Source organism: Chiloscyllium plagiosum, unplaced genomic scaffold (genome assembly GCF_037043375.1).
Source record: "Chiloscyllium plagiosum isolate Xiang-an unplaced genomic scaffold, Cpla_swu_hap1 HiC_scaffold_26, whole genome shotgun sequence".
Taxonomy (NCBI): Eukaryota; Metazoa; Chordata; class Chondrichthyes; order Orectolobiformes; family Hemiscylliidae; genus Chiloscyllium; species Chiloscyllium plagiosum.
This window is the reverse complement of record NW_028270164.1, coordinates 21,640,767-21,667,610: the sequence shown is the minus strand read 5'-3', so window position 1 is coordinate 21,667,610 and position 26,844 is coordinate 21,640,767. Positions and strand designations below refer to the sequence as shown.

Below are 26,844 nucleotides of genomic sequence, written 5' to 3'. Positions count from 1 at the left end.
CTGCGGGCCCTGAGACAGAATTGATGCCTGCTAGTGCTGGGCAACACACCCCTACGTCACATCTTAGTGACATGAGTCAAGTAGGTGTGGACTTGGGTTAACTGTTTGCATGCCAAACAACTTTGTTATGGAGAAAAAAACTTCGGATTTTGGAGCTTTTCAGATTTTGGGATTTCGGATAAAGGATGGTGTACCTGTAGTAAATAAACAATCAATCACAAATATTCTAATGAGTGGCAAACAACAAAACTGATTTCCTACTTTTAATTAAAATTTTACCAACAGCGAAATAAATGACTGGAACACATACATACAATTCAGACTAAAAATAAAATCAAAAATGTTTCAAAAATATTAGTGTTAAATGTGAATTTCTCACAGAAACAAAATTAACATTCTACAAGTATAAAATTAGTTAATCGGGTGAAGTAAGACTGCTCAGCGGGAACAATTAATTTAGCATACACGGTGACTCAGTGGTTAGCACTGCTGCTTCATGGTGCTAGGGGCCTGGGTTCGATTCCCCCGCCTCAGGCAACTGGCTGCGTGGAGTTTGCACATTCTCCCCATGTCTGCGTGGGTTTCCTCCGGGTGCGCTGGTTTCCTCCCACAGTCCAAAGATGTGTAGATGAGGTGAACTGGCGTTGCTAAATTGCCCGTAGTGTTAGGTGCATTAGTCAGGTGTGTATATATAGGGTGGGGGAAATGGGTCTGGATGGGTTACTCTTCAGAGGGTCGGCATGGACTTGTTCAGCCGAAGGGCCTGTTTCCATACTATAGGGAATCTAATCCAAAAAACTCAAACACTTGATATTTTTCCAAGTACTTTTTCCAGTCGCATTGACAGGATAAAAGGGCACATTTTTATCGGTTTACTGTTTTTTACATGCTGCATTTTTCAGTTTTTCAATAACGCAACATTAGCATTTCCTTCTTTAACTGAAGTTGTTATCAGTTTCAGATCAATTACTTGAGTGAAACATTACCAGTTCATGGCATAGATCGCGATTGTAGTCTTCCATGTAAAAAAAACCTTAACAGCAATTCTAATGATTCACAATTCCATGTAGTTTAACAGCTTCTTGACATAAAAAGCTCAGTTCTTTCTAGTTTGTTACCCCATTGACATTAACCGAAATCCCAAATGCCACATTGTGAACACAGTGCAGACTTCATTTCTCTCATTAACATTAATGTCAAAACCCACACTATGGATACAGTACAGACACGAGATTAGAGTGGTGCTGGAAAAGCACAGCAGGTCAGGCAGCATCCGAGGAGCAGAAAAATCGGCGTTTCGGGCAAAAGCCACTCATCAGGAATAGAGGCAGGGTGCCTGCAGGGTCGAGATAAATGAGAGGGGGATGAGGGTGCGAAGAAGGTAGCATAGAGTACAATAGATGAATGGGGGTAGGGATGGAGGTGATAGGTGGAAAGGAAGATAGACAGGTAGGACAGGTCATGAGGGCGGTGCTGAGCTGGAAGGTTGGAGCTGGGGTGAGGTGGGGGAAGGGGAAATGAGGAAACTGGTGAAGTCCACATTGATGCCCTGGGGTTGAAGTGTTCCGAGGCAGAAGATGAGGCGTTCTTCTTCCAGGTGTTGGGTGGTGAGGGAGCGGCGGTGGAGAAGGCCCAGAACCTGCATGTCTTCTGCAGAGTGGGAGGAGGAGTTAAAATGTTGGGCCACAGAGTGCTGGGATTGATTGGTGCGGGTGTCCTGGAGATGTTCCCTAAAGCGCTCTGCTAAGAGGCGTCCAGTCTACCCAATGTAGAGGAGACTGCATTGGGAGCAACAAATACAATAAATGATATTGGTGGATGTGCAGGTAAAATTTTGATGGATGTGGAAGGCTCCTTTGAGGCCTTGGATGGAGGTGAGGGAGGAGATGTGGGCGCAGGTTTTGCAATTCCTGCGGTGGCAGGGGAGGGTTCCAGGAAGGGAGGGTGGGTTGTTGGGGGGCATGGACCTGACCAGGTAGTCACGGAGGGTCTTTGCGGAAAGTGGAAATGGGTGGGGAGGGAAATATATCTCTGGTGGTGGGGTCCGTTTGGAAGTGGCGGAAATGTCATCGGATGATGTAGTTTATGCGAAGGTTGGTAGGGTGGAAGGTGAGCACCAGGGGGGTTCTGTCCTTGTTACGGTTGGAGGAGTAGGGTCTGAGGGCGGAGGTGCGGGATGTGGACGAGATGCGTTGGAGAGCAGCTTTAACCACGTGGGAAGGGAAATTGTGGTCTCTAAAGAAGGAGGCCATCTGGTGTGTTCTGTGGTGGAACTGGTCCTCCTGGGAGCAGATAAACTGGAGGCGGAGGAATTGGGAATACGGGATGGCATTTTTGCAGGAGGTAGGGTGGGAAGAGGTGTAATCCAGGTAGCTGTGGGAGTCGGTGGGTTTGTAAAATATATCAGTGTCAAGTCGGTCATTGTTAATGGAGATGGAGAGATCCAGGAAGGGGAGGGAGGTGACAGAGATGGTCCAGGTGAATTTAAGTTCGGGGTGGAATGTGTTGGTGAAGTTGATGAATTGCTCAACCTCCTCGCAGGAGCACGAGGTGACACCAATGCAGTCATCAATGTAGCGGAGGAAGAGATGGGGAATGGTGCCGGTGTAACTACGGAAGATGGACTGTTCTACGTAGCCGACAAAGAGACAGACATAGCTGGGCCCCATACAGGTGCCCATGGCTACCCCTTTGGTCATAGAGATGTACAGCATGGAAACAGACCTTTCGGTCCAACCCGTCCATGCCAACCAGATATCCCAACCCAATCTAGTCTATCTGAAGGAAGTAGGAGGATTCGAAGGATAAATTGTTAAGGGTGAGGACCAATTCAGCCAAATGAATGAGTGTGTTGGTGGAAGGGTACTGCTGGGGACAGGAGAGGAAGAAACAGAGGGCTTGGAGACCCTGGTCGTGGCGGATGGAGGTGTAGAGGGATTGGATATCCATGGTGAAGATGAGGCGTTGGCTGCCAGGGAAACGAAAGTCTTGGAGGAGGTGGAGGGCATGGGTGGTGTCTCGAATGTATGTGGGGAGTTCCTGGACTAGGGGGGAATAGGACAATGTTGAGGTAGATGGAGACGTGTTCGGGGAGCAGGAGCATGCTGAGACAATGGGTCGGCCGGAGTGATCAGGCTTGTGGATCTTGGGAAGGAGGTACAATCGTGTCGAGTTGGCGTCTTCAGTTGTGTAGAGGTCAGTGCACCAAACCACCATTGCACCCCCTTTATCAGCTGGTTTGATGGTGAGGTTGGGATTGGAGCAGAGGGAGTAGAGGGCTGCGTGTTGTGAGGGTGAGAGGTTGGAATGGGGGTGGGGGGTAGACAGGTCGAGACAGTAATGTCTCGGCGGCAGTTGGAAATGAAGAGATCAAGGGCAGGTAATAGGCCAGCACGGGGTGTCCAGGTGGATGGAGTGTGCTGGAGGCAGGCAAAGGGGGCCTCAGAAGGTGGGCAGGAGTCCTGATTGTAAAAGTAAGCTCAGAGACGGAGGCCGCGGAAGAAGTTTTCGACTTCACGGCGTATATTAAATTCATTGATGCGTGGGCAGAGGGGGATAAAGGTGAGGCCTTTGCTGAGGACTGATTATACAGTACAGTACAGACCCTGTTTGCCCCATGACATTAATCCTAACACACACTGTAGACACAGTGCAGATATAGTCCATCCCATTAACATTAAGCCAATGTGGACAGTGCAGGCCCTGTATATCCTATTTACATTAACCCCAACCCCCACAATGTGAACACAGTACAGACCCTGTCTATTCCACTGACATTGATCCCAAACCCCACATCGTGGGCACAGTGCAGATCCTTGATGAGAGTTTACAGGAGGTAGAAGCGGGCGGTGCGGGGTTGTGGGACTATGAGGTTGGAGGCGGTGGATGGGAGATCCCCCGAGGTGATGAGGTTATGGACGGTCTGGGAGATGATGGTTTGGTGGTGGGGGGTGGGGTTTTACAGGAGGTAGAAGCGGGCGGTGCGGGGTTGTGGGACTATGAGGTTGGAGGCGGTGGATGGGAGATCCCCGAAGTGATGAGGTTATGGACGGTCTGGGAGATGATGGTTTGGTGGTGGGGGGTGGGGTGTTCCTGAAGAAGGGCTTATGCCCGAAACGTCGATTCTCCTGTTCCCTGGATGCCGTCTGACCTGCTGCGCTTTTCCAGCAACACATTTTCAGCGCAGTGCTGATCCTATCTATCTTGTTAACATTAATCCCAACCTCCACACTGTGGACACTGTGCAGACCCTGGATATCCTGTTGACATTGATCCCAAACCCCACATTGTGGGCACAGTGCATACATTGTTTACCCCATTGATATTAATCCCAAACCCCAAACTGTAAACTCATTGCAGACATAGTCTATCCCATTGACATTAATTCCAACCCCTACACTGTGGACACAGTGCAGACCCTGTCGATCCCATTGACATTAATCCCAATCCCCATACTGTGAACAGAGTATACACACACTATTTGTCCCATTGACATTAATCCTAAACACCACACTCCGGTCACAGGGCAAACCTGGTCAACTCGAAACGGTTTGGAGCAAATACAAACTCAGCCCTTGTTGTAAATGCGCTCTCTCACTGATTCTAAACATAGGCCTGAAACAGCAACGAGGAGCCGGGGCACTGCTTACCCGTTACCCGGGCCACCCCAATCGCCATGACACAGAGGATCAATCTCTCCGACATTTCACAATCCTTTCTTTTTTTAAACATTCAGGGAGATTCTGAAATCTAAGGAAAAGTCCGGGAAATTCCTTCGCGTTAGCGTTTCACACAGTTTACTATTTGTCGGTCTTCTCTTGGCATTGATCGCTCAGTCTCCTTATGTCCCGGCCGAGCCGTTAAATTGCCGTTAAAATTGTCGCTCCTCGCGTGCCACAGACTTCCCGCCATTGTACCAGGAGCAGACACACATGCGCACTTCCTCACGCCTGGAGGATCCGCTGAAGACCGGTACCTAATTGGGTCTGGGGATAGATTCGCTTCTCAGTCCATCCCCCTAAACCTTCTCTAACCAACCTAGTCAGAGGTATTGCCACACTCCGCTGAAGCAGATAGAATTTGAACCCAAGCCTCCTCCGTCTGGAGGCAGAGACCCGAGCGTGACCTACTCATCATAGCGATCTATGGACGAGAAAAAGACCCTTTGGCCTATCGCACCGGCGAAGTTCAAAATCAAATCGCTTTACTTTTCTCATTCCAGTTTCCAACATTTAGTCCAAGTGTATCCTGAATACTTTTTAAATGGTGACTATTTGGGATTCTGCAACCCTCAAGTCTGCCTTTTATAGTTTGATGAGCCCGTTCAGACGTGTAATGACGCACAATCAAGGCAGGTGGGACTTGAACCCAGGCTTTCTGGATCATAGGTGCACATTCTACCACTATACTACAAGGGCCGTTATACTCTTATTCTTAAATGACCGCTATAGGAGCAAAGAACCACATATTTCCCTATTTCGTGATAAAAGTATTTGCCTTTGAATTTTCAATTTTATTTTTCAAAAATATTTTTAGAAATCCATGTACTTCAAGATTCATAGCCATTAAGCACTATTTACTGTTAACAAAGGCATACCACTTTTCCTTAACATATTTGTTCAAATTGCTGTGAATTTTGTTGTATCATGTTAAAAGCTATTGGATGAGCAAGGATAACTGAATTGCCTGTAGTTGCTGGATTCATCTTTGCCTTCTTATTCAAAAAAAGTTTGATTTTTATAAATTTCAGTCATCTCCCATCACCACTGTTGAAAGGAAAGTGAGGAACTGATGATAAGCATCCAATGTACTTCCTTCTGGACTGATAGAGGGTGAGCAGTTCTAAAGCTTCAGTTGCTCCACCAGAAGAGGCTTGCATATGCAGAGGCAGGTCAGGATTAGAGCAAACCCTGTCACATTGAGGCAGCCACAACATTTATGAATAAAGGATGGATGATTAGTTCATGGATATGAAGCCACCAACAGGGTTAAACAGGTCATTAAGTTAAAAGTTTTTTAATACTCTTGTGGAAGGCACATCAGTTGCAAGGCTTTGGATATTTATAACCTAATAATTACTCATACATTTCTTGATCTCTCAATGCAAGTCTGCTGATAATACAAAACTAGATGGGAGTGTAAGTTTGAGGAAAAGGGTGAAAAGAGAAGTGGATATTAAGTGGATTTTAAAAAAATGTAGAACTTGTAAATTGATGTAAATTTGGCCAGATTGATTAAATACATCAATCATTGTGATGACTCCACAATTGGAGTAGTATGTGCAGTTTAGTCTTCATTTTTGAAGAGGTTCTTCCATCTGAGGTAATACCACAAAACGTTTGTGTGGTTCCTGGGATGAGAGGAACCTAAGTAAAATGAACAAGGTGGCCCAAGTAAAATGGACCTTTCTTTGAGTTTTAAAGACAGCAAGATTCTGAAAGGGTTGATAAGATAGGTCTAGATAAAATCACCATTAATCGGAGAGGACCGTAGAGTCGCTCTGTTAATAGAGAGGTGAAAAATGAGTTTAACCAGAGAATTATCATGCCTCAGGAAAGGATTGAGATTGAGAAGGTGGGACCTTCATCTTGACTGTAACTAATATCAGATTTGAAAGCAACTAGGAGCACATCTCTACATTGCAGTTCATATGTCTAGTGACCTGAGCTAACCAATAGACACAGGAGATTGCTTTTCGTGGTTATGGAAAATCTAGAACAATGGCATAATCTCAGGCTAAAGGCAATCATTTAGAACAGAAGCAGAGAATTTTCTTCACTCTAGATAAAGAATCTTTGGGATGCCCTATTACTGCTGAAAGATAGATTTTTGTTCTGATAGAATGAGTTTATTAAGCAGAGAGTCAGAGTAATGATCAACAATTAACATGTAGCAGGGTTCTGGATATAGATTTGTTCACGGAGTTGGAAGGTTCATTTCCAGATGTTTCACCACCCTACCAGGTAACATCTTCAATGGGCCTCCAGGCAAAGCACTGTATTTGATTTCTGCTTTCTGTTTATACGTTTGGATTTCTTTCCGTTGGTGATGTCACTTCCTGTTTTTTCTCAGGGGTTTGTAGATGGGGTCTAACTCAATGTGTTTGTTGATAGAGTTCCAGTTGGAATGCTATGCTTTTAGGAATTCTCGTGCGTGTCTCTGTTGGCTTGTCCTAAGATGGATGTGTTGTCCCAGCCGAAATGGTGTCATTTTTTATCTATATGTAAGGATACTAGTCAGAGAGGATCATGTTGTTTAATGGCTAGTTGGTGTTCATGTATCCTGGTGGCTAGTTTTCTGTCTGTTTGTCCAATGTATTGTTTGTTACAGTTAGAGTCATAGAGATGTACAGCATGGAAACAGACCCTTCGGTCCAACCCGTCCACACCGACCAGATATCCCAACCCAATCTAGTCCCAACTGCCAGCACCTGGCCCATATCCCTCCAAACTCTTCCTATTCATATACCCATCCAAATGCCTCTTAAATGTTGCAATTGTACCAGGCTCCACCACTTCCTCTGGCAGCTCATTCCATACACGTACCACCCTCTGCGTGAAAAAGTTGCCCCTTAGGTCTCTTTTATATCGTTCCCCTCTCACTCTAAACCTATGCCCTCCAGTTCTGGACTCCCCGACCCCAGGGAAAAGACTATGTCTATTTATCCTATCCATGCCCCTCATAATTTTGTGAACCTCTATAAAGGTCACCCCTCAGCCTCCGACGCTCCAGGGAAAACGGCCTCAGCCTGTTCAGCCTCTCCCTGTAGCTCAGATCCTCCAACCCCGGCAACATCCTTGTAAATCTTTTCTGAACCCTTTCAAGTTTCACAACATCTTTCCGATAGGAAGGAGACCAGAATTGCATGCAACATTCCAACAGTGGCCTAACCAATGTCCTGTACAGCCTCAACATGACCTCCCAACTCCTGTACTCAATACTCTGACCAATAAAGGAAAGCATACCAATCACCGCCTTCACTAACCTATCTACCTGCACTCTAAGTTCAGCAACACTCCCTAGGACCTAACCATTAAGTGTATAAGTCCTGCTAAGATTTGCTTTCCCAAAATGCAGCACCTCGCATTTATCGGAATTAAACTCCATCTGTCACTTCTCAGCCCATTGGCCCATCTGATCCAGATCCTGTTGTAATCTGAGGTAACCCTCTTTGCTGTCCACTACACCTCCAATTTTGGTGTCATCTGCAAATTTACTAACTGTACCTCTTATGCTCGCATCCAAATCATTTATGTAAATGACAAAAAGTAGAGGACCCAGCACTGATCCTTGTGGCACTCCACTGGTCACAGGCCTCCAGTCTGAAAAACAACCCTCCACCACCATCCTCTGTCTTCTACCTTTGAGCCAGTTCGGTATCTAAATGACTAGTTCTCCCTGTATTCCATGAGATCTAACCTTGCTAATCAGTCTCTCATGGGGAACCTTGTCGACCGCCTTAATGAAGTCCATATAGATCACATCTACTGCTTTGCCCTCATCAATCTTCTTTGTTACTTCTTCAAAAAACTCAAGTTTGAGAGACATGATTTCCCGCACACACAGCCATGTTGACTATCCCTAATCAGTCCTTGCCTTTCCAAATACATGTACATCCTGTCCCTCAGGATTCCCTCCAACAACTTGCCCACCACGGAGGTCAGGCTCACCGGTCAGCACCTCCTCCTCTGTAATCTGAACATTTTGCAAGATGTCACCATCTATTTCCCTACAGTCTATATCTTCCATATCCTTTTCCACACTAAATACTGATGCAAAATATTCATTTAGTATCTCCCCCATTTTCTGTGGCTCCACACAAAGGCCGCCTTGCTGATCTTTGAGGGGCCCTATTCTCCCTAGTTACCCTTTTGTCCTTAATATATTTATAAAAACCCTTTGGATTCTCCTTCATTCTATTTGCCAAAGCTATCTCATGTCCCCATTTTGCCCTCCTGATTTCCCTCTTAAGTATATTCCTACCTCCTTTATACTCTAAGGATTCACTTGATCTATCATGTCTATACCTGGCATATGCTTCCTTCTTTTTCTTAACCAAGCCTTCAATTTCATTAGTCATCCAGCATTCCCTATACCTACCATCCTTCCCTTTTACCCTGACAGAAATATACTTTCTCTGGATTTTTGTTCTCTCATTTCTGAAGCTTCCCGTTTTCCAACCGTCTACTTACCTGCGAACATCTGCTCCCAATCAGCTTTCGAAAGTTCTTGCCTAATACCATCAAAATTGGCCTTTCTCCAATTTAGAATTTCAACTTTTAGATCTATCCTTTTCCATCACTATTTTAAAATGAATAGAATTATGGCCACTAGCCCCAAAGTGCTCCCCCACTGACATCTCAGTCACCTGCCCTGCCTTATTTCCCAAGAGGAGGTCAAGTTTTGCACCTTCTCTAGTAGATACATCCACATACTGAGTCAGAAACTTGTCTTGCACACGCTTAAGAAATTCCTCTCCATCTAAACCTTTAACACTATGGCAGTCCCAGTCGATGTTTGGAAAGTTAAAATCCTCTACCATAACTACCTTATTATTCTTACAGATAGCTGAGATCTCCTTACAAGTTTGTTTCTCAATTTCCCTCTGACTATTGGGGAATAAGGTGATTCCAATAAGGTGATCATCCCCTTCTTATTTCTCAGTTCAAACCAAATAACTTCCCTGGGTGTATTTCCAGGAATATCCTCCCTCAGCACAGCTGTATTGCTATCTCTTATCAAAAATGCCACTCCCCCTCCTCTCTCATCTCCCTTTCTATCCTTCCTGTAGCATTTGTATCCTGGAATATTAAGCTACCAGTCCTGCCCATCCCTGAGCCATGTTTCTGTAATTGCTATGATATCCCAGTCCCATGTTCCTAACCATGCCCGGAGTTCATTTGCCTTCCCTGTTAGGCCCCTTGCATTGAAATAAATGCAGTTCAGTTTATTAGTCCTACCTTGTCCCTGACTGTTTGACTCACTTCTGTTCTCAGCTGTACCCATCTCAGATCGATCTCTTTCCTCACTATCTCCCTGGGTTCCACCCCCCCCCCCCCCCACCTTACTAGTTTAAATCCTCCCAAGCCAGTATATTAGTCCCCTTCCAATTTAGGTACAATCAGTCCTTCTTGTACAGGTCACTTCTACCCCAAAAGAGATTCCAATGATCCAAAAAATGTGAATCCTCCCACACATTAGCTCCTCAGCCATGCATTCATCTGCTCTATCCTCCTATTCCTGCCCTCACTAGCTCGTAGCACTGGGAATAATCAAGATATTACTACTCTTGAGGACCTCCTTTTTAAATTTCTGCCTAACTCTCTGTAATCTCCTTTCAGAATCTCAACCTTTTCCCTTCCAATATGGACAATGACCTCCTGCTGGCCCCTCTCGCCCATGAGAACATTCTGCACCCTCTCAGATATCCTTGATCCTGGCACCAGGGAAACAACACATTATTCTGCTTTTTCTCTGCTGGCCACGGAAACGTCTGTCTGTACCTTTGACAACAGAATCCCCTAACACAACTGATTTCTTGGAAGCAGACGTACCCCTTGTTGCATTAGAGCCAGTCTCAATACCAGAAACTTGGCTGCTCATGGTACGTTCCCCTGAGAATCCAACACACCCTACATTTTCCAAAACAGCATACCTGTTTGAAATGGGTATTTCCACATGACTCCTGCACTAGCTGCCTACCTCTCTTACCCTTCCTGGAGTTAACTCATCTATGTGACTGTATCTGAGACTTCTCCTCCCCCCCCCCTTCCTATAACTGCCACCTCTTGCACAGTATTTTGTAAATGACATCAGTTTTGCTTGTTGTCTATATAGGGTCTTTCAAGTTGCATTAGTTCCTGTCCAAAAAATAGGAAATGGCATAACCAACCCAAAGAAACCCAAACATATAAAAAGAAAGCAGAAATAGTGTACAGTGCTTCAGCCTGGAGGCCCACTGAAGATGTTACCTGGTAGGGTGACAAAACATCTGGAAATGAACCAGCAGGGAAGGGGAAAGCATGGAAGTTGGTGTCCTAACTGGCTATATTGTAATAATGGACAGATTAAATTATTTTCATTCATTTGTGGGATGTGGGCATTACTGGTTGTCCAGCATTTCTCCAGCAACTAAGGGTACTTAGTGATGAGGGGCAGTTTCTTGAACTGCTACAATCCACCTGTGGATTGACCCACAATGCCATTAGGGAGAAAATTCCAGGATTTTGAGCCATTGCTGTTCCATTACTGGCAATCTGTTTTCAAGTCAAAGCTGATGAATGGCTTGGGTAGCACTCCCATGTATCTGTTGCCCTTGTTCTTCTGGATGGAAGTGGTAATGGGTTTGGAAGGTGCACTGGTGAATTTCTGCAGTACATCTTGTAGATAGTAAACACTGCTGCTACTGAGCATCATCATCATTGGAGGAAGTGGATGTAGTGCTAATCAAACAGGCTAATTTTTCCTGGACGATGGCATGGTTCTAGAGTGTTGATGCTGCACTTATGCAGGCAAGTAGAGAGTATTCCATCACACTCCTGACTGCCTTGTAGATGGGCGGGCAGGCTTTGGGGAGTCACATTCTGAGTTACTTGTCACAGTAAGTATGCATCTGTGTTTATTTATTTGGTGAATCCAGTTAAGTTTCTGGTCAACAGGCTGGGGGGGGTATCATTGACAGTGGGAGATTCAATGATAGTAATGCCATTGACTGTCAAAGGTAGCGGTTAGACCTTCTTTTGTTGGTGATAGTCAACCTGGTATTTGTGTGGCATAAACATTAGGTTTTCACCATCTTAAAGTAATTTTTCCTCAAGAAATGAAGAGGAAATACAGAACAAATTACACAACTACCAGTTTCATAAGTAGTAGAAAAACATTGATTTCAAAAGGAAAAACATCTTGCAAGGTTTGGTAGCATGAAATCATGAGTAATTTGTAAGGATTTGTCATTCAAGATTTTACCTGACTTTGGAACTGCTTAAATAAGGCATACAGAAAAGAGATCCCCTTAGCAAAAAGACTTTGACACTTGACTTCTAATCATTTAATAAGTTAAAGATTTACTTTGAAACATTTGTCGGTATAAAACATCACAATTTAGGCAAAATTAATCTTATTTAGTAGCCATATTTTTTTGAAAACAAGGGTCATAAGCCCTGCAAAATAAATTAATTGTCAGTGCAAAAAAATGAAAAATAATTTCTCCAAAAATCACAAAACCTGAAATGCAGCAAGTAAATTGTAACTGATTTCACTTATTCTGGTTCAGGTTCAATACTTTCTAATATAAAGTTTCCAAGTTGCTGTTTTATGTAATCCTGAACCAAAATACAAGATTACTAATGCATCTTTTACTGTTGATTCTGGTGCAGAGAACTGAATCTAACATTCCATTTTCAAAGTTAACAATTAAGCACAAAAAAATCTAACATTTTCTCTGCTGAAGCAAAACAAGAATGTGAAGATCAAATAGCTGTTGAACTGAAGTGATAAAACTCTGTTACAAGGCAATCCAAAAAAGATTAATCTGGTAGTTTCTCGTGTTTAAAAAGTCCAAGGAGAGAGAAAAAAATATATATTTGGTGTTTTGTAAACAATTGTTTGAGTTAATTGGCTGTTCAAAAGAACAAAAAAGTGCTTCAAACGAGTCTCTTTCTTACATGTGAACATAGATTGAAGATGTGCACAATAGTCAATTTATTACTTTAGGCAACATTCTTGAACTATCTAGATCCACAATAAAAATCTGGTCGGGTTCTTTGAGGTGAAGAAACACACGGTCCTCATTTTGCCTTTCTTTAAAAAAGAAAAGCAGAAAAGGTAGATATTTCAAAACAAAAAAAAAACAATTCAAATACTTGTCCATGTCTACGTGCATTGGAGTACGCTCATACTGTTGGCTTTAAAGTTTTCTATTTTAGATGTCAAACAGTTGCATCATGACTGGTGAGTCAGCAAAATGAAAAAAATGTTTTAAAAATGAATGCCAATTTAATTCCAATTTTAAAAAAAATACACCTTTGGAAGTGGATTGGGCCTCAAACCAGTCAAATAGATGACATTATGAATGCTTTCATCACATTCAATGATAATTGAATGAGGGGGGAGAAATTAAAGTGATGAATCAACTACAGATTTTTACATATTGTACAGAAATCAATACTCAGTGATTGAAATTTATCAAAGCAAATTATTTTGAAGTTAATTCAGATTAGCTGCACTTTAGTAGATATTAATGTACAGTTCTGGAAGGTTAACATTAGCTTATGATTTGAGATAACTTAAGGAATACAGTGTACAAATTAACCTTGCGTCAGGTGCAATCATTGTTGTTATGAACAAGGCTAGTCAAATATTTCTCTCATCTGCATCCAGGAACTGAGTTTCGCAGTATATCATCTACTCCACTAGTTTGAGTGTAAAATTAAAATTTAGAGATTGGTTCCCACAAATACTGTGCAAAGGCCGAGCATAAAGATAAGTACATCAACCAAAAAAGTGCTTTGGTTCAGTTGCTTTTTAGGTCAGAAATGCTGCTGTGAGACCCAGGATGAGGAGCAGTCCAAGTTGTTGACCTACAAGAAAAATTAGAAGGTTATAACAATTAGTTATGGAAAATGGCAAAGTAACAATAGCTAAATTTGCTGCTGTGATTAATATCTAGACTTTCAATTGACTACAAAGAAAGTAATCCTTGGAATTTTTACACAAATTTAGTAAAGGTACAAAGTGTGCAAATCACAGTCAACTTAGAACAGCAAGAAGATACTCCAATCAAGAACTACAATCTGCTTGGTGAATACTGAAGAATTCCTATATTGATGTATTTAAATATTTAAAAATCAACCAACTTAATTGAAGAGAACAGCCCAGATAGGATTACATTTTTTAAAATTCTGGAAAGAACACGGCACGGTGTTCTTTCAACCTTATTCATGACCCCATTGGTTAGAGGTTATAGACATTTGGGAAGGGCCAGGGTGAGCGGGGATAAAACGCACACTTGAAAGCCACCTGGTGACCGAAGACTCACAGCAGGACTCATGGAGGGAGACAGTGAAACAACCCAAGAAGAAGTGGGCGGCACGGTGGCACAGTGGTTAGCACTGTTGCCTCACAGCGCCAGAGACCCGGGTTCAATTCCCGACTCAGGCGACTGACTGTGTGGAGTTTGCACATTCTCCCCGTGTCTGCGTGGGTTTCCTCCGCGTGCTCCGGTTTCCTCCCACAGTCCAAAGATGTGCAGGTCAGGTGAATTGGCTGTGCTAAATTGCCCGTAGTGCTAGGTAAAAAGGGGTACATGTACGGGTATGGGTGGGTTGCGCTTCGGCGGGTCGGTGTGGACTTGTTGGGCCGAAGGGCCTGTTTCCACACTAAGTAATCTAATCTAATCTAAAAAAAAACAAGTTAATTAGAAAAGATAGGCAAGAGCAAGTCAGAACAAAGTAACTCTGAATAATTAAACTGCTTTTATTTCAATGCAAGGGTCTTGCAAGTAAGGCTGATGAACTCAGGGTTTGTTTGGGAACTTGGGATGGGGTGGCATCACTATTACAGAAACTTGCCTGGCAAACAGACAGAACTGGCAGCTCAATTTTGAGTTTCAGATGCTGTAAGAATAGAAAGAAGCAAAAGGAGGGGGAGTGGCATTTTTCATTAAGGACCACATTACTGCTGTAACTAGAGGACATATTTCTAAAAAATCATCCAGTAAATAAATGGGTTGAAATTAGAAATAAAAAAATGAATGATTATCTTGATGGAATTGAAAGAGCAAAACCTGACCTCCTCTTAGGTAAGAGGACAGGGCAAGTGACTGAAGGGATAGTAGGGGAACACTTTGGGTCTAGTGATCATAATTCCATTTTTTTAAAAAGATATTTATGGAAGAAGGATAATCCTTCCATAAAAATTAAAGTTTTTTAAATTGGAGTAAGGTAAGTTTTAATAGTACAAGACAAGAACTTTGAAAAGGTTGACTGGAGTAGACTGTTCACTGATAAAGAAATGTCTGTCAAGTGAGAGGCTTTCAAAAGTGTGATAACCAGAGTTCAAAGTCATTATTTTCCTGATATAATAAGAAAGCCAAGGTTGTTAGGGTTACAGAACAGTGGAGGAATAAAGATAGAGGTTCTAGTCAATAATAAAAAAAAATTAGATATGAACAAGTGGGTTCAAATGAGTCTTTTGAACAGTATAAAAAAATGTAAGTGCATTCTTCAGGAGAAGATCAGGAAGGCAAAGAGAATAGGAGATAACCTTATTTGTCAGGGCGAAGGATAAACCAAAAGATTCTACAAGTACATTATGAACAAGAGAGCAGAGCCTCTTAAAAGGTCAAAAAGGTAGTCTGTGTGTTAGAACTTAGGAGATGAGAGAGAGTTATTAACTAAATATTTTGCGTTAATTTTTTACTGTGAAGAAATAAGTGGAGGCTAGAGAACACAGGGAAATAAATACTGACATTTTGAAAACTGTTACAGAAGAGGAAGTGCTGGAGATCTTAAATGTAAAAAGATGGATAAATCTCTGGAACCTGATCTAGTACATCCCAGGACTTTATGGGAAATCAGGGAAGAAATTGCAGGGCCCCTTGCAGAAATACTTATATCAGGTATAACTGTTGATGAGGTGTCAAATGACTGGAGCGTGGAGAAGCATGCAGAAGGTATGGTTAATAAGTTTGTGAATGACATCAACATTGGTGGTATAGTGGGCAGTGAAGGAGGTTATCCAAGATTACAAAAGTGTTCTTTATCAATTGGGTTGAGGAGTGGCAGATAGAGTTTAATTTGGATAAATGCAAGGTATTGCATTTTTGGTAAAACGAAAAAGGGCAGAACTTATACAATTAAAAGTAGGGTCTTGAGTAGTGTTGTAGAACAGAAACCTGATGGTTCATGTACATAATTTTTTGAAGGTTGAATCACAAATAGGGTGGTTAAGGCGACATTTAACATTGTTCATTGTTCAGTCCTTTGATTGTAGGAGTGGGGCAATACGTGGAGTTTGTACATGACATTGGTGAGGCTTCTTCTGAAATGCTGTGTCCAGTTCTGGTTGCTCATTTACAGCAAGGATATTATTAAGCTGGAGTGGGTTCAGAAGAGATTTACCAGAATATTGCTGGGAATGGAGGGTTTCAGTTATAAAGGAGAAGATGGAACTTCTTTCACTGGAGCATAGGAGGTTGATAGGTGGCCTTAGAAGTTTACAAAACAATAAAAGCATAGATAGGGAAAAGACACCTGCTACTCATTAAGGCAGGAGATTTCAAGACTCGGGAACAGATTTAAAAGTTCAAAAGGAGGAAGATTTAAATAAAAAGACTAAGGGGCATTTTCTTCCCCCCCCATAGTGGTTCATGTTGGAATGAACTTTTAGAAGAAGTGATGGATGTGAGTACAGTTCCAATACTTAGATAAATACATGAATAAGAAATAGATGGGTTTGGCCAAGTGCAGGCATGTGACACTGGTTTAGTTTGAGATTATGGTCGGCATGGACTGGTTGGACCAAAGGGTCTGTTTCTATGCTGTATGACTCATTACATTAAAACAAAAGTTTCTGCTCCGTTGTCTCTCATTTAAGTACAAACTTGTATACGATAAAAAATTAAACTGCCAATGTTTAATTTGGGATTCACTAAAAACGTATATCGGATTTCAATATTTAGAATAGTTTCTATTTTCCACGTTACAATCAGAAATGCCAATATGAACACTATTCAAATATCAAACCGACAGCTCAGCAAGCAAACCTACACCCTAAACTATTCAAATATTTACAAATATCAAAAATCATACTGCCAGTTCTCCATACTCACCAATATGTCTTTCACATCCACCTGTTGTGACATTAAAACAATTAGAAAAAAGGTTTAAATAATAGGCAAGTAGTTAACTAAGTGCCCTATGCTGTACATTAATCCTCAAACAGGTCAACCACATGGTCATAAACAAGGTGTAATTGACCAAATAAGCAAAAAAACCCACAAAAGGAGATAACTGTTGGATATCTCCCCCACCACAAAGTCTTCACTTCTGAAGTGTGTTCCTATATAAAAAGAGACTACTGTTCTCTTACATAACTATTACCATATTATTTTGCAATTCACAAAATTACTCAATTCAACATCAATTTAGAAACTAGCAATTGGAGCCCAATATGCAAACAGAAACTGAGATTAGATTAGATTAATTACAGTGTGGAAACAGGCCCTTCGGCCCAACAAGTCCACACCGACCCGCCGAAGCATAACCCACCCAGACCCATTCGCCTACATTTACCCCTTCATCTAACACTATGGGCAATTTAGTATGGCCAATTCACCTAACCTGCACATTTTTGGATTGTGGGAGGAAACCGGAGCACCTGGAGGAAACCCACGCAGACACAGGGAGAATGTGCAAACTCCACACAGAGTCGCCTGAGGTGGGAATTGAACCCGGGCCTCAGGCGGTGAAGCAGCAGTGCTAACCACTGTGCCACCGTGCCGGAAACAAATTTACATTTTGGACACTGCTCCATCAGTCAGGGAAACAATGTAATTGCATTCAAATTACAACGAGAGTACATAGAAACTGCTACCTGTCTGAGTGAGCAAGACAGCCATTGTGTGTCCAGAAAATGCCTCATAAATACTAAATCAAGATCTTTGTGACAATCCTTCAAAGGGATTCCAGATTCCTTTCAGAGACAAGTAATTTCATCTGATTTGTGGCAGTTTTTTTCTGGCATGGAGGCCTCATCTCAGCATGGAGGTTTTCTTGACTATTGACTTCTAAATATTCCACTATCCTAGCAGGCAGTCTTTGGTGGAGGCTTTCAACACATGGCAGTCTCACCCCAGCTGCATCTTCAGGGTACTCCATCATTCTTTAAATCAGCTTTCCAAGCTCAGGTAACTGAATTATGAACTTGGTCTTAAATTTTATAGTTTTGTTACGTACGACTTCTGTCATTGATGTGTTGGGCAATTTAAATTTTTTTACTAGTTTTTAAGTACATAACAATAAACTTCTTTTCTAAATCTACTTTCCTTTATCCTAAAAGGAGGGAAAGGATGCCTCATTCTAGATTGCCTCACAAGAGGAAGTGTCTACTTTGTCAATCTTATTTAGCATAACATATACTATAATTCGATATCTTTTCATACTTCTAACTCTAGAGATTATAGGCCCAAACTGCTCAAACCTCTCTTCAGACAACCAGTCATCTCTGGAGAGAATCTAAAGAACCTCCTCCGAGTTGCTGCCAAGAGGAGCAAAACCGTATGCAATATTCCAGGTGTGTTCTCATTAATACCTTGTACAGTTGCAACAGTACTTGTACGTTAATACACCATTCCTTTGGCAATACAAGTTAAAAATTCAATTTGCCTTCCTCATAAATAACTTCTAAGGGGCAGCATGGTGGCTCAGTGGTTAGCACTGCTGCCTCCACCAGGGTCCCAGGTTAGATTCCAGCCTTGCGTGACTTTCTCCCAGTGTCTGCATGGGATTCCTTCGGTTTCCTCCCACAGTCCAAAGATGTGCAGGTCAGGTGAATTTACCATGTTAAACTGCCCATATAGTGTTAGGTGCATTAGTCAGAATGGGTGGATCTCTCTTCAGAGAGTGGGTGTGGACTTGTTGGGCCTAAGGGCCTGTTTCCACACTGACCAAAAATGGATAACTTCACTTAGTCACATTAAAACTTCTGCCAAATTGATTTCTTAATTACAATCGACTTTGCTACCTTGTTGTAATTGATCTTCCCAACAAGTATCCATTTCATCTCTGCTATTTCTTTATTCTCATTATAAAATTTCTAACTTTTTTTTCTTAGAACCTATCTATAGAATCTTACAGACTTCATGTTTCCTACTCTTCACAAAAAATTCTAAAATCTTTCAAATTCTTGGCATCTTCGCAACATATCTCTTAACCCATTGTCATTTTTAACTTCTCATTAGCCACAGATGTCACTTTTCAGGTGTTAATGGCCATGTCTAATCTAACACAAGGTTTCAGTATTTAAAATCTAAACAAAACAAAGCAATTGAGACAAGCAATCAAATTTCACATGCACTCACTTCCAAAAGCTAATTTGTGCCATATTTAGTTCAACTATTTAACAGCCTTCCTTATCAATTGCAATTTGTCTATAATCCACAGCAATTTCTGCTGATTTGTCAGTCACTACAGAGATACTCCCCTGTGAAATTAGCAGTTAACAGTTTATGGGATTTACAAATGGTAATTTCACTTCAAAAGAGTTAAAAGATAAGGAAATGGAGGTTTAAAAATAACCTATAATTCTGGATGATTTCATGTTGTTATTCCAGAAGCAACATTAATTGAAGTGTTACCAATTCCATGTCTTTCCTTTGAGAGTAAAATGACAACCTTGTACATCTAAAGAGTAAGTTTCCATTGTACATAGTACAGGTTAACGTCATAGTAGTCTCGCTTATTTCAGAAAGTAGTGTAATTAAATGTTAGAACACAATATGAAGAATCTGAAGAGATTTTAAATACCTACCAGTATGAGTAGTAGCAAGAGTGGTAACTAGATTGGAGGCTAGTGGGAAAGAGAAAAAATAAATCAGTTGACTCAAAAACAAATGAGAGTTTAAAAATATGATCCAGATATACTTAAGTGCATCTTATATATTTCATTAGTTCAAAAGAGTGTACGTATCAACAGTAACAGAACACAACTACAAATTCACAACCTTGGTATCACATACACGAATAAACTAAGAACAATGCTCTAAATTTTAAAAACTTATCTTCACAAATGACCATTACAGAAGTGGTGAAGAGGTTTTTTTTCAAAAAAAAAGATGGAACATGACAATGTTCTCAAACTGGTTCAAGTTCAAAGCATTTTATGCACACCATCTCCTATTCAAGGTTGACAATTTCTTCAAAAAGTGAACTGGTAGTTTTTAAAAAATATTATCCCCCTTAACTGGCTGTCTGAGAAAAGCGTGGGAGTTAGAACAAAAAGGTTGGATTTCCATCAGATTTCAACTTCGCTCTAAAAGCTACTATCTTCTCTAAGATAGTTCATTTTGGCTAAAGATTTGGTATGTGGCAATTAGTGACAAAGTCTGGTATTGGTTATTCCAAAAGTCTGGTTAGGAACCATTGAAGTAAGCTGAAGGCAATTAGAATGTTCAAAGTTTTTGTAAAAACAAGGATATGATTTGGCTTTGGTGTAGCAGGTAATTTTGATTCTAAATATGGGTCACTCTTGCAGTACTCTATGCATGAACACTCTGCATGAATTTAAATAATGTTTTGATCTCTTGCCACTGACAAGCGAAAATAGAATAGCTCCATTAAATCAATGTAAGAATAAGCTGAAAAAAGTGGTGTATTTCCAGAATGGAATATTGGCCAGAAGATACCACATGATCAAATATTCCAATTAAGATGTTCATAATGTACCACTTAGAAAATGACATCAAGGAGCTAGCACCCAAAAGGTAGCAGGGGTAATAGAGAAGGCAAACAGAACGTTGGTTTTCATTTCAAAGACAATGTAATATAAAATTAGGGGAGGTCTTGCTAAAACTATAAAGGCACTAAATAGTTAAACCACATCTGGACTACTGTGGACAATTATAGTCCCTTTAAAGGAAAAATGTACAGGCATTGGAAGCAGTCCAGAGAAGACAAATGCCCTGTCAAATAATTTGGGCCTGTACTCATTGGAGTTTATGAGAATAGTTTAACCTTATTTAAACAAGTCGCTTAGAGAGCTTGTCAGAGGAGATCATGAAGAGGTAGTTTCCTTTCATGGGAGAGAGTGCGCGTCATGGACCAGAGGGCACAATTTCAGGAAGATGTTTTATATTTAAGAAAGATGAAAAAATTCTTCTTTGAGGTTAAGGCATCTATCATTTTTACCACAGTTTGTCAAGGCTGGGTCATTAAGAAAATTGGAGACCGAGCTAGACAATAAAGGGAATCAAGAGGGTCTCCAGAAAAAGCAGGAAAGTGGAGTTGGGAGATTATCAAGTGAGCAATGATCTCAAAATAGTCTTTTTTTTTCAGATTTCGTGGCCTTGAACTGTTCATCAGGAATTGATGATCTTCAATTACCCAAATCAGGACAGTATAACCACCTCTGTTCAGTTGTAGCCTACATGCATAAAGCACTAGAAGTGTGCAGTTTGAGGAAAATAGAGGTAGATTATGGTGAAAAAGAACACAGCAAGAGACAGATCAACACAACAGCTAGTATTGCAAAGTGAATGAGTACTTTCAGTGCCTTAGTTAAGCATTCCACATTGTAGCCTGGTGTTCTCAACTTACAATTATGAGGGGCCTGTGGCAACTGACTGTATCCAATGTGGTCTGCAGCTAGTCTGAACCAAGAGTCCACAATGAATTTAATTCTAATTGAGGAGTGGGTATGCCAAGTGTCTGAAAAACTAAAATAGATAGTAAGTGTGTGTGTCTGGTGAACTGCTTCACACAATTTGAGTTACTCCTTGCAGGCAAGCAAGAACTATCAGTAAACTCAGGTCTTACTAAGAATATTATGTTCCCTGTCTTTCAGCCAAGTTAAAATTGGAAGGATCCCCAAACTGATAACACCGAGATGTCACACTGCATTAATTCAGCTCAAAAAGTGGCAAATAAGAACTTGAAAACATTGCAACTCCATTCTCCTCAACACTGATGAACAAGTTGCAATTGATTCCAATATAGCCCATTCAATTATACTGCCAACATCTGGATCAGATCAGATTTGAAGAGGGTAATGAAAAGAAAACCAGGACTATGGAATGGAGGACTACAATTTATTATACACTTCATTAATACACTTCTTAGTGACCAAGTTTGAAAAAAATCATGGAAGATGAAAATTATTAATAGCAAAGGACATTCATAAATAACCTACTTATCTTGCTTGTTTACAAGCTTATGTTCAATGAATTTGATAGTAAGAAGTACAGAATGTGCAAGGAAATGGTTTCCCTAGTTAACAAGAAGCAAGACAATATTAGTCATCTGCTGGGAGATAAAAGTAATCTGCTGGGAGTTTATCATGCACAAGAAAAATTTTCCAAGTCAAGCCACATTGCAGTCTACATTTGAACCACTAATATGGGAGCCACGTGACAGCAAGAGAAATTATTCGTGACTAAATGTCCCTGTTTAAACATACGAGATCAAGTGATTTCATACGATTCAAATGCAGTCACTTGAAAAGCTAAAAAAGAACAAAGAAAATTTGCAGCCCAGTAACAAGCCCTTTGGCCCTCCAAGGCTATGCCGAGCCAAATCCACTGTCTAAACCTACAGAAGGACCTATATCTCTCTGCTCTCCACCAACTCATGCATCTGTCCAGTTGCACCTTAAAAATGAATCAACTGTGCCTGCCTCTACATCCTCTGCTGGCAACACGTTCTAGGCACCTACCATCCTGTGTCAAGGCAGGAAGAAAAATAGAATTGCTAATTACTTACGTTCACAGACAGCACGCAAGGGAGACCAAGTTCCATCTTTCCTGCAGGTAATAAGTTTTGAACCTCCTTCCTGAAACAAATATCCTGGGTTACACTTATAAGTAATATTTGTACCCACAGGAAAGGTGGTCAGAGGATTAACCGGTGAGCCATTTTCCAAAACAGGAGGTTTTCCACAGTCACCTTCAAAAAAACAAAAAGGAAATCAAAACATAGCTTTTAAAAAGTTCAGCAAGTCTCACTTTCAGTGACTCATTAGTGCATTGGAGAGATCAAATGTAGAAGATCACCTCCAAAATATGCTGGGGTTTGGCATCTTTTCATGTTGTACTTGGATTTTCTCCCAAATTTCAAAGCCATGGATTGTGGAAATGAAGCATTCACCAAAATACCTATTCATTCTGATGCAGAAAAAGTGGGGGTCAAGTCATACTCCTGTATTCAATTCAATGCAACACAGAGGGAATGCATTGATGGCAACACAACAAATTGCTAGAAAAGCTCAGCAGGTCTGGCAGTATTTGATACATAACCTTGCAGAAAAATACTGCATTTTCAACTTCTCTAATGCACTCTCTTAACCAAACTCCAAATATCAAAATGAGTCTATTCAGTCTGCCTCAAGGTTACATACACTTAGGGTACTCCATAGTACAAGTCTTTTTAGTCTATAGCTGTAACTAGGCTTCCCTAAAACTTTTCCCTTCTGGATTACAAGACAATTATTGACCTGTATATAATTCATTGTGTTTGCAATTATTCCTGCTGCTCCCCTTTCAAATGTACAAGATACAGTTAAGAATACTGCAGCAAGTAAAAACCGTGCAGAAATCAGTAAAAGTGTAGTTATGGCAAGAAGGGAATCATGTCAATGATCATATCAATAGTGGAACATAAAAAGCAAAAAGAAAAAGTTGAAAAATGTGATGGCAGGAAGGATGAGTGTTCAAGAAACTGGAAACTATTTGATGAATGGAACTAAATTAGCCAAATCCTGTGTTTTCTACATGATGGTGGCTACATTTCACCATCATGCACTGGGTGCAAGATCCAGCTCTCTCTTCCCTCCATCTACCCACAAACTAATTATTTGGGTGAAGATTAGTTCATTGCCTATTCAATACCTTTTGATGTGCAGATAGAGACAATACAGAATTTGAAGTGAGTCAGGAGTCATCACTATAAAAACCTTCTTCATTGACTTACTTACTGTCGGTTGATCAACGTGCCAACAAGCAGATGAGAAGTCGAAGAAGTTGACAATTCTAGATCCTCACTTGGTACCAGAATAACAGGTCCAGGAGAGAAAGGAATGGATTTGACTCTCAGTGCCATTTTTAACTAATTATGGAAACAGCACACTGCTGTACCACTTAACTAGACAAGGTGCACTGTATTCGAGGAGGATGGTACAGTTAGCCGATTACAGATGGCCGATTACAGATCAGGATGGATGCATTGTGGAAAGTACACACATATAAATGGAATGCACTTAGTGGATAATTATTCAATCAACACCATGGTTCTATGTGAACTCAGGTGAAATGGTACTTCATCACTCAACAAAAGAAAATTCATGTGCTGTGGGCATTGCCGATGGGGCCAATAATTAATATTTCCAATCCTTCAATTGCCCAGAGCACTGTTCAAACTCAACCATTTTGCTGTGGGGCTAGAGACATATTTTAGGGCAGACAAGGCAAGAATGGCAATTTCTTTCCCTATAAAAAAGGACATTAGGGAACCAGGTGGGTTTTTCCCCGATAATTGCCAATAGGTTTATTGTCATCATTTATTGATTTTAATGTCTACCATGGTGGGCTTTGAATCCAGGTGTCCAGAACTCTACCCTTCAATTTACAAAATTAAATAATCATCCAGAGACCCAGATATCAAGTGATATGGGCTATATTGAGTGAGGCCACAATGATCAACCAGAATCTTACTGAATTGGAAACAAAACAAAAACTGTAGATGCTGGAATCCAAAGTAGACAACCAAGAGATTGGCTTGCTGCATTCATCCAGCCAGCATCTTTGTTGAATAGCAAAGCAGGCTCAAGGGCTGCTCCAGTTCTTTACATCTATCGGTAATTGCAGGAGGCCATTGCCTCCCCATTGGTCTAGACTGGAGGGGAGAGAGAGAGGTGGTTACCTTCCCAGTGGACACACTAGACAGGAAACACCATGCCAAGTAGAAAATGAATTGCCTGTTAGTATAGGTTTGTATGAGTTGTGTACATGACGACCCTGGCTCCAACTGAATTCTGCATTGAAGGGTTGAGGGAGAAGGATGTTTTCCAAGTGCTCTAGATAAAGAAAAATCGCATCATCTTTAGATAAAACCACAGCACTACCAGTAATGTGGCAAGTGATTACACTAGAATCTGCTTGCACAATTAGAAACATAACAGGGTTTGATTGTCAACTTGGATTTCACATCATTTTTCCCTGCAAAAATAAAACTAAAATATAATTCTGTACCTTGACACCTTGGTGGATCCTTATCCCATTCTCCAGTCGCTGTACAGGTGATGGTTTCTTCACCAATTAATGAATAACCATCAAGACATGAATATCTTGCGATACTTCCAAATGGCCAGGAGTCACTGTCAGATGATGAAACTGTCCCATTAGAAATACGGGGAGGTTCAGGACACTGGACAACTAGGGAAGAGTGAAATATGGACAGACCGTCAAATAAATGCCTCATGATGAAGCACACTGCTTGACTGCTACAAATGGTTATTTCTCTATACCCCACCTCCCTTGAGTTAACACTGAAAAACAACCAGTTTTTAGGCAAATCAGATAGATATAGGTTAGGCTGGCAGCAGGATTGTTGAAGTGAGACACACCAGCTGTTTTTTTGTGGGGGGGGGGGGAAGAGATGCTATTTCAATCAAAATTGGAAATCAGTGGATGCAAGTCAATGGCATTCTGCTCAATATGAAAAGGATGATCAAAACAAATCTAACATGAAATCTTACGCAATATCATGTTAGATGGATAAAGCTAACAGCTAAAAAGGTAGACTGATCCATAACAGCAATTTCCACTATGAATTAAAGATAAAACCAGGAATTCTGTCATTTTGCCCAGTCTCCATTTTCACCATTCTTGTCTCCAATTTAAATCAGTGATCTCAGGAGGTAGTTGTAACATTTGTTGTTCTTCAAAGATAAAATATTGTTGAGTGAGTGAGTGTGAAACAAAACAACTCAAGTTGCCCAAGAATCATATTTGCAAGTCTCGCCAATGCTCACTTTGTCCTCAACCTCAAATTCTATGACACAAGTTCACAGCAGTGATGTGATGTAGATGGCTTTAGGACTGAATTCAGTGATAGCTTTCATATATTAAAATGCATCTGGTTTCATGCATAGCTTTTAAATTCAAGAGGTGTAGTTTACTAATTGCCAAGAGCATTAATCCCACATTACTTTTAACATTACAAAAATATTTTTGCTATTTCTTCCACAACACACCATTATGACATTCAATGATCAAGACTCCTTCCTCACTGCAGAGCAAAGTTTATGATACACACTAGAAATTACCATTTAAAAGTAGCAGCTTGATTCATGAAATGAAAACCAGCTATCACACATCGCAGGTTTGAGCACAGAATGTTCAAAAATCAAACTATCCTTTTTCTAGCTACAGTGGACAGTTTTCGCCCTGCCCTCCCCCCAAAATAAGGTTAGAAATATAGTCAAATTTCTATCCATGTTAATTCTGCACCAAATAATTGAACTGTCTCCCTGCAATTTCAAGCTCCTGACTTACTTTCACATGTTGGAACCTGGCCACTCCAACCATCAGCTTTACAAATCCGGAAATTTGTTCCAACAATGCGGAATCTAGAAGAGAAAAAACAAATAAACAAACTGCCGCAAAATAAAATACTATTGCTTTATACATAGGAAATCATGTCTCCAAGTTATCTGAGAGATATTGAAGATGTAACAAAAAGGATTGGCGAGGCCAGAGCATTGGATGTGATCTGCATGGATGTCAGTAAGGTGTTTGACAAGGTTCCTCACGGTAGACTGGTTAGCAAGGTTAGTTCACACTGAATATAAGGCGAACTAGCCATTTGGATACAGAACTAGGTCCAAGGGAGAAGACAGAGGTTGATGGTAGTAGTGGAGAGTCACTCTTCAGACTGAAACCTGTGACCTATGGTGTGCCACAAAGATTGGTGCTGCATTCACTGTTTCCTATCATTTGTATATATGATTTGGATGGGAATATAGGAGGTATGGGAAGTAAGTTTGCAGATGACACCAAAAATGCGGAGCAAAGTAGGTTACCTAACAGTGCAACGGGTTCTCGATCAGTTGGGCCAATGGGCCGACGAATGGCAGATA

The 26,844-nt window shown here is 41.0% G+C and overlaps 1 protein-coding gene across 1 annotated transcript in view; it reads right to left on the bottom strand.

The window, feature by feature from the left end:
* LOC122562935 (sushi, von Willebrand factor type A, EGF and pentraxin domain-containing protein 1-like) overlaps positions 1-26,844 on the bottom strand; it is a 161,426-nt gene that overhangs the window by 111,287 nt on the left and 23,295 nt on the right. Inside the window, exons 9-13 of the mRNA XM_087973391.1 lie at positions 26,261-26,334; positions 24,956-25,138; positions 22,473-22,655; positions 19,528-19,566; positions 16,829-16,849 (exon numbers count right to left, since the gene is read on the bottom strand). Coding sequence (XP_087829517.1) covers positions 16,829-16,849; positions 19,528-19,566; positions 22,473-22,655; positions 24,956-25,138; positions 26,261-26,334 — 500 coding nt within the window. The remainder of the gene's footprint in view (positions 1-16,828; positions 16,850-19,527; positions 19,567-22,472; positions 22,656-24,955; positions 25,139-26,260; positions 26,335-26,844) is intronic.